The sequence below is a fragment of the Thalassophryne amazonica genome, chromosome 8, assembly GCF_902500255.1.
Source record: "Thalassophryne amazonica chromosome 8, fThaAma1.1, whole genome shotgun sequence".
Taxonomy (NCBI): Eukaryota; Metazoa; Chordata; class Actinopteri; order Batrachoidiformes; family Batrachoididae; genus Thalassophryne; species Thalassophryne amazonica.
Window position 1 is genome coordinate 43,652,530 of NC_047110.1, and position 8,711 is coordinate 43,661,240.

Consider the following 8,711-nt stretch of genomic DNA (forward strand, 5'->3'; position numbering starts at 1 on the left):
ACATTCACAAAGTTGTACTGAAGCCACTCCTCTGATGTTTTGGCTGTGTGTTTAGGGTGATGAACTGTCACCCCAGTCTGAGGTCAAGAGCACTCTGGAGCAGGTTTTCATCCAGGATCTCTCTGTACATTGCTACATTCATCTTTCCCTCAATCCTGATTGGTCTCCCAGTTCCTGCCGCTAAAAAAAAAAAAACATCCACACAGCATGAAGCTGCCACCACCATGCTTCACTGTAGGGATAATGCTGGGGGGTTCCCATGATGCACTGAGTGTTTCTTTCTCTTTTTGCTCTGTATGCACCACTCTGCATTTAATCATTAGTGATTGATCTCTGCTCCCCTCCACAGCATGTCTTTTTCCTGATTCTCTCCCCTCAGCCCCAACAGAAGACTGCCCCTCCCTGAGCCTGGTTCTGCTGGAGGTTTCTTCCTGTTAAAAGGGAGTTTTTCCTTCCCACTGTCGCCAAGTGCTTGCTCACAGGGGGTCGTTTTGACAGTTGGGGTTTTCCCGTAATTATTGTATGGCTTTGCCTTACAATATGAAGCGCCTTGGGGCAACTGTTTGTTGTGATTTGGCACTATATAAATGAAATTGATTTGATTTGATAATGTCTGGTTTCCTCCAAACATGACACCTGGCTTTCACACCACAGAATTCAATCTTTGCCTCATCAGACCAGACACTTTTCTTTCTCATGGTCTTAAGAGTCCTTCAGGTGTCTTTTGGCAAACTCTAGGCAGACTGCCATGTGCCTTTTACTAAGGAGTGGCTTCCTTATAGCCATTCTACCATACAGGCCTGACTGGTGGATTGCTACAGAGATGGTTGTTTTTTTCTGGAAAGTAGTTCTCTCTCCACAAAGGAATGCAGGTGTTCTGACAGAGTGACCATCAGGTTCTTGGTCCTTCTACCCCAATCGCTCCGTTTAGACAGGTGGCCAGCTTCTGGAAGAATCCTGGTGGATCTGAACTTCTTCCATTTCCAGATGATGGAAGTTACTGTGCTAAATGGTACCTTCAAAGCAGCAGAAATGTTCCTCTACTATTTCAGTTCTGTATCCTTCCCCATATTTGTGCTTCGAGACAATGCTGTCTTAGAGGTCTGCAGACAATTCCTTTGACTTCATGCTTGGTTTGTGCTCTGACACGCACTGACAACTGTAGGACCTTATATGTGGACAGGTGTGAGCCTTTCCAAGTCATATTCAATCAACTGAATTTAGCCCAGGTGGACTCCAATTAAGCTGTAGAAACATCTCAAGGATGATCAGTGGAACTGGATGCACCTGAGCTCAATTTTGAGCTTCATGGCTAAGGCTGTCAATACTTAAGTACATGTGATTTCTTTTTTTGTTTTTTTTAATAAGTTTGCAAAAATCTAAACAAAAAAGAAAAGGAAAAAAAGCTTTTCACATTGTCATGATGGGGTATAGTTTGCGGAATTTTGAGGGAAAAAATACTTTATCCATTTTGTAATAAGGTTGTAACATAACAAAATGTGGAAAAAGTGAAGCGCTGTGAAGACTTTCTGGATGCACTATAACTGCATTATATTTTCAGCACATTGGTGTATCTGCCATATGGAAACAAGGGACAACTGGTGAGGCTGAGGTCAAGAAAACGTTAGTAAAACAGTCCAGACACGCATGTCCTGTGAGGAAAAAAAAAAAAAAAAAAAAAAAAGACAGTTGCACTTTGATACTTTTTTTGCCAGAGGCGCCGATTCTACAAAGACATCTCAGACATTAAAAAAAAAAAAAAAAAAAACTTCCCACATGAAGTACACTGACACAATATGGTGCTGTGCTTTACTGCTATGCTGTTTTAAGTCATAAACATTCTGTCAATTGCAGATAAGAGAATGCAAAGTCTAAGATTCTTGAATTTTTACCTACAACCGATTATTGGTCCATCTTTATTTCGATTTTATTCAGTTTCTTCAAAATTCTCAATAGGACATTACCTACTTTTTCAAGTAGGTAAGCAACAAAAGGACCCCCACCACCACCACCCCACCCCAATTTTTATGGTTACAATTGGATAAGAGTAGCTCTTAAGTACCATTACTCCTTCAACAGTAAAGACTAGGGCCTAATTATTCATATAAGGTCAACGTTGTTAGCCAATTATGTTGTCTAAGGGATTTAATTATGAGTTTCTCTGTCAGTTTAACAATTTTGTATGTTTATTGTGCTAATAACAAATGTGGACTATGTCACATTAGGTAGAATGCAATACAATAATGAATAAAGACCAAAGTCCACAACGGCCAAAGTGAGCCACAGAGAAACATTGTAGGCATTATCACAAAGTTTATGATCCCTCCTATCAAGCATCCGTGTGACACCCATGGGGGAGGGGGGGCGAGCACTGCTGATGTACACTAATTTTCCACCTGGCATTCTAAGCACATGGAAATTTCCTGTTGCCCCACCAGATTAAGTACAAAGGTCAAATTTTCCCACAAGTGAAAATATTTGGAAAGATATGCCTGTCTGTTCAGCCAAACTTTGGACAAGACAGGAGGCAATACAACATGAGTTATCTACAAGTTTAACAAGACTTAATCTTCAATATGTTTCACCACTAATCCGACTGGCTTCTTCGGCCTAAATCAACCGTCACTCTGAAGCCACAGTTACTGGGGCTACCACATCAATGTTTTGCTGACATGGCTGCAACATGAGTTTGTTTTAGACTGCAGGAGCCCAATGGATGAGTGTAGAAAAGGCTAACCAATAGAGGTGTAACAATTAACAGAGACAAATCAAAAACAGATATGACAACATCAATATATGATGAACCCCTGAACTGATATAAATGTACTATGAATTAGAAGACTATCGACATATGTTATTTATTATGTTATATGTTATGTTATTTTTGACATGGTCAGTCGATAATATCGAGTGATATGAGTCTTTCACAAACATATCAATACTGGTGTTATTTTGTCCATAGTAAAACTTTTATTTTGCTTCATAAACAATGTGGAGAAAAAGAAAATCATTTTGGCTGTTAGAAATTGTCATTATGTAGTCTGTCCAGCACAGGCTTCTCAGATGCCATTGTTTACAATGCTGTCAAGTGTAGGTGGGATCCCCATCACCCCCTGGTCACATTAGCTTCATAAGACAAAGGGAAAGCTACTAGCTGCCATTCATTTTCAATATGAGTGGACACTTTACAGTGATAAGACAAGTGATTTCTGTGATTTGCCAGCTAGATAAGCCAAAATGGTTGAGAAGTCTATTTTATGCAAATGCTGAGCAATTCTACATGGTGACTGCCAATGTAAATGAAGACGGCATGATGCACATTGTTTGGTTGTTGGTTATATTGTGAAACCTCAAGCCTCAATTATATTTCTTCATCATAAGGGTTTGGCAATGAAATGTAAGAAGAAGAATGGCCTTTATTTTCACTGTACATACATACATTCAACAAAATTTGTCCTCTGCATTTAACCCATCCTAATGACAGTTAATACACAATCTAACCACTAGGAGCAGTGGACAGCCACAGTTCGGCACCCGGGGACCAACTCCAGATGTAGAGATGCTTCCTCGGTCAAGGGCAGAGACAGGAGCAGACACTAAATAAGCATGTTTTTTTTTTTTTTGGATGGTGGGAGGAAATCAGAGTGCCCAGGGCAAACCCACACAGTCACAGGGAGAATGTGCAAACTCCACACAGAAGGGGTGGGAAGTGATCCCACTACCTTCTTGCTGTGAGGCATCAGTGCTAAACACTAATCCACTGTGTTGCCGTTAAGGAATCATTCAAATTTATTTATACATATATCGGTATCATAAATGTTTTACTCCCTAATATCTATCAGTTCCCCAGAAAATTCGTATCAGTTGGGCTCTACTATGAACTAGTTAGATTTTTACACCTCTATTGGTTAGCCTTTTCTACACTCATCCATTGGGCTCCTGCAGTCTAAAACAAACTCATGTTGCAGCCATATCAGCAAAACACTGATGTGGTAGCCCCAGTAACTGTGGCTTCAGAGTGACGGTTGATTTAGGCCGAAGAAGCCAGTCGGATTAGTGGTGAAACATATTGATGTTTCGATTTTAATGTTTAATCAGTGTAATGAAGCTCGTCTTGCTGCCATTTCAAACTTTCTTAAAAGTTCAAAGGTCAGTGTGAGGCTCTCATGAGACTGGTCACAGGAACATTAACTTTGACAGGCAAAAACAAAATCAAAATGTCTGATAGTGACAAGCTCCATAACAGATAAATCAAGTTTACATTTGGTACAGAATTTCTTAACACAGTCATACGGGTTCAGAATGGGAAAGTTACGCTATGCTACTTATACTAAGTTTCCATGTGCTGGCTTATTATTCTGGGCTTCTTCTAACCTACACTTTCTATGACTTTCTATGAACAGAGGAAGTGCCAACACATTGGTATTGTAAAATCCTGAAAAGATCCCTGGTTTTTCAGGAGCTATATATTTGAAGGTAAGCAAAGCCTCTTTGTCTTCTAATTTAACATGGAAAATGAAGACACACACACACACATCTTCAACCATTTATCCAAGATCGGGATGCAGGGAGCTGGAGCCTATACAAGCAATGATAGGCTGTGAGGCAGGGTACACGCTGGACAGGACACCAACCAGTCTGTTGCAAGGCCACATATAGAGAAACAAACACATTCACACCATCATGCACATCTACAGACACTTCAAAATTGCCCAGGTCACCTCACCTTTAGATATGGGAGAAAGTCAGAGCACCCAGAGGGACCCACATGCACAGTGGGGAGAACATGCAAACCCCACACAAAAAGGCCACAGGTGGGAATTGACCACATGACCTTCTTGCTGTGAGGCAACTGTGCTAACTACTAAGACATTGTGCTGCCCTGGAAAGTGAAAATTCATATAAAAATAAAGAACTGCATTGGATTGCACCAAATTGAATCTCATCAAATTGTATGACAATAAAACATATCATTGCTGAATCATTTTATTGCCCAGATATCTCGGTACGTATTGCATCATTTTATAAAGAAAGAGACATACATCCCAATTAACCAAGAAATCCAGTACAGCCAACCTGGATTAGTAAGACGCTACAACATTAGATGGCAAATTCACCAAAAGCCTCTCAAAAACAAACAGAAAGGGTGGACAATCTCCTTCATATATACATGCACAAAACAAAGACAAAGTACATGACTGATACAACAGTTACACCACGAGAAATGGGAGTATGTCATACTATCTCTTGGGGACTGTTAGCTGGCTTTCTTGATGCCTGCTGGGGTCTCATCAGTCTATCAGTAGCCAGATTTGCACTTCAACATCCGGTCGTAAGGCCTCATATTGGCGAAGGCATGTGTAACCACAGTTCTTTGGCCTCTGCAGCTCTTTTGAGTGTGAGGGGAATTCCCAGTGGGCTGAAGGGCGTACACATGCCTCTGCACAAAACAAAGCACTTATTTTGCACCAGTGCTGCTTGCAGTAAATAATGACAGGCATTACAGAGCCATGTATGCAAGATAGTCTGGGCCCCCTGAAAACATCATGACATGCATTTAAAAATCTGTCAGACCAGGTAGCTCACCTCTCTCCCAGACTGCCGCTCAATGGCCTTCTTCACTTTGCCATAGGTGCCTCTTCCGAGCGTCTCCAGCAGTTCGTAGCGGTGTTTCAGGTTGTGCTTGTGGTGATGTTTCTTCACACCAGCGTTTCTCCGTCCGTCACCACTTGATGGGGACTCTTCTGATGAGTTGCCGACAGGTTGGGGTGGAGGGCAGAGGTCACTGTCTGCAAGTTTGCCCACTGAGGTTTGGCCTTTTGGGGCCTCGGGACGGGTTGGACCCCGGTGGGTTAATAAATAAGTAGTTTCCATCTCACTAGGGAAATCCTCAAACAAACTTCCCACAGTTAAATAGGTTAAACTAGCTATTTACAACAAACGGTAATACTTAGCGGCCTAATAATAGTAGTAATAAATAAATAACTTACAAGCAAAAATGCCTAGCCTACTAATCATATTATGTCATACATGTAAAAAATAACATTTTCCAGATTGTCTCGATTGATCATTGGCTTTGCTCAGATTTATCCCGATCCCCATTCATGTTATCACGACTTTATTAGCAGTCTGCAGCCCGATTAAGCACAAAACATCTATACGATACACAATTCTCTAAAAATAATTAATTCTAGTGCCAGTATGCGACATAAAAAATGTATTCAGGTTTCGGCAGCAGACTACATGCCGGAAACTGAATGCAGTTTCTGTTATATTTTTTAAACGAGGAAATAATGTGTGCAATAATCAGGTAAACTGTCTCAAAAAGGGCTCATCTCTTAACAGCACAATCTATCGTAGTCTGTGGCTAATAAATCTGTCTCGGTCACATTATCCGTCGTCCTAAGTGTTTCCAACGTCATCGACTTACAAATAAAAGGCGAGAAAGCAGCGACGAAACCGGCGTTCTGGATGAAGATGACCCTCATTTTACCCACGGCCCAGGTAGCTCCTCATTCATCCGGACTGTGAAGCCTGACAGACGGCTCTCCGCGGCCCACGCAAGCTCTGCTGCTCTGTGTTCGAACACGGACTCCAGCTCAGACGTTCTGGATATCGCCATGGTCTTTAACCTGCTCTCCTTCTCCGTGTGGGCCCTTCTTGTTTCTCCTCTTTTCTCTTTCTATCCTCGGCGCAGCAGGAAGGCTGAGAATAAGGAACGCTGGAGGCGGAGCTACGGGACTCCGCCTCCAGGCTCCTCCCTCTCGCTCTCTTTGTGCGTCGCTTGGCTCTCATTTGCAGGGGCGTAGCCACAGCAACAATGGATTTTGTGCACCAGAGGCACCAGAGGTGATCTTCTCTCTCCCCCCACTTTCATTAGTTCATCATTAACTAATAAAATGTGACCTCAAGGTTCTGTGTTCTTGTGATAACTGTTATTCTAGTGATTCTCTCGTGAGAACAGTAAATCCAGGCGTCAAGGATACAGTCTGCTAAATATTGCAATATAATTTTTTTTTGTATCATCATATATGACTGTGAAACGGGCAGTACCGCAGCTCCCTCTGCTAGTCATTTTTAGCTGGTGAAGACGTCACCAAACTCAGTACAAATACGTGGTCTATTAGATAATAAACCGACCCTTTTATTTTTTTTTTAACTATATGGATTTGAATGACGTGCGATTACACCAATCATGCTTGAACCCTCGTGCGCATGCGTGAGTTTTTTCACGCGTGTCGGTGACATCATTTCCCTGTGGGCAGGCCTTGAATGAGATGTGGTCCCGCCCTCTCGGCTGAATTCCTTTGTTTCACACGCTGCTCCAGACGGCGCGCGTTGCTTTATCAACGTTTTTTCTGGACCTGTGAGGAATATCCGAGTGGACACTATTCGAGAAATTAAGCTGGTTTTCGGTGAAAAGTTTAACGGCTGATGAGAGATTATGGGGTGTTTCTGTCAGTGTAAGGACTTCCCACGCAGCAGGACGTCGTGCAGCGCTTCCAGGCGCCGTCGTCGGCCTGTTTTGACCTGAAAACATCCTAATTTAAGGCTTAATTCACCCAGGACGTCGTGAGAGAACAGAGAAGATTCAGAAGAGGCCGGCATGAGGACTTTATGCGGACATTCCACTGTTAAAGGACATTTTGTAATGAAAGACGTGCGCGCAAATTCGCCGAGTCGTTTCCGCATGTTCCAACTTGCCCGTTAAGGTTTCTAAGGGAGGTGTTTTTCCTATCGCGACCCCCCGCGGTCGGGTCCGGCCCGACATGCGACTCTGCCCGCACGTTCGTTAATTACAAAATGTCCGTTAACAATGGAATGTCCGAATAAAGTCCTCATGCCGACTTCTTCTGAAAGTTCTCTGTTCTCTGACGACTTCCTGGATCAACAGAGCCTGAAATGTGGAAGTTTTCAACTTGAAACAGCGAGACGCTGCCGCCTCGAAGCGCAGACCGCCGTCAGGTGCCATGGGCCGTCCTTAAAGCGACAGTTACAGACCAAAATCTCTCATCAGCCGTTAAAATTTTTACCGAAAACCAGCTGAATTTATCGAATGGTGTTCACTCAGTTGTGCCTTACAGTTTTGAAAAAATTTTGATCAAACAAAGCAGCAGTCTGAGCCATTCCTAAACAATGAAAAAACGACGAGAGGGTGGGCCACTCCTCATTCAAAGACTGCCCACAGGCGAATGACGTAACCGACAGGCGTGAAAAAACTCTCGCATGCCCACGACGGTTCAAGCATGTCTGATGTAATCACACATGATTCAAATCCATATGGTTTTTGAAAAAAATAATAAGGTCGGATACTTTTCTAATAGACCTCGTACATGTAACTTGGTCACCTTTCAAAGGGGTCAAACTCATCAATAAAGTCAATTTAAATGTACAATGCTTCATTTCAGTTCAGCTTGGTGGATAAATCTCATCGTTCCAGGCAATGATAGCTAACAGCTGGCTGATAGAAGCAAGCTAGAGACAAAACCAAACTGATTTCAGTAGACAAGCACACAGCCCGAGCGTGTTTCCACCAGGCGGCCAGTTATAGAAGTACAAATTCTTGCCTACGGATTTGCCACACAAGGCTTTTTTTGTCAGTTTGTTTTTAAGAATCGCATGATAAACCACTACATACAACCGTAAAAATGTTTTTGCAATATTCCCCCCCCCCCCCCCCCCAAAAAATGCATGTTTCAATTAAATATATT

At 42.4% G+C, this 8,711-nt stretch overlaps 1 protein-coding gene across 1 annotated transcript in view; it reads right to left on the minus strand.

Moving 5' to 3' along the window:
- The window catches only part of nuak1b (NUAK family, SNF1-like kinase, 1b), a 45,293-nt gene extending 38,572 nt beyond the window's left edge, over positions 1 to 6,721 (minus strand). The window contains exon 1 of the mRNA XM_034176079.1: positions 5,587 to 6,721. Coding sequence (XP_034031970.1) covers positions 5,587 to 5,874 — 288 coding nt within the window. The 5' untranslated portion in view covers positions 5,875 to 6,721. The remainder of the gene's footprint in view (positions 1 to 5,586) is intronic.
- Between the last annotated feature and the right edge of the window lie 1,990 nt (positions 6,722 to 8,711).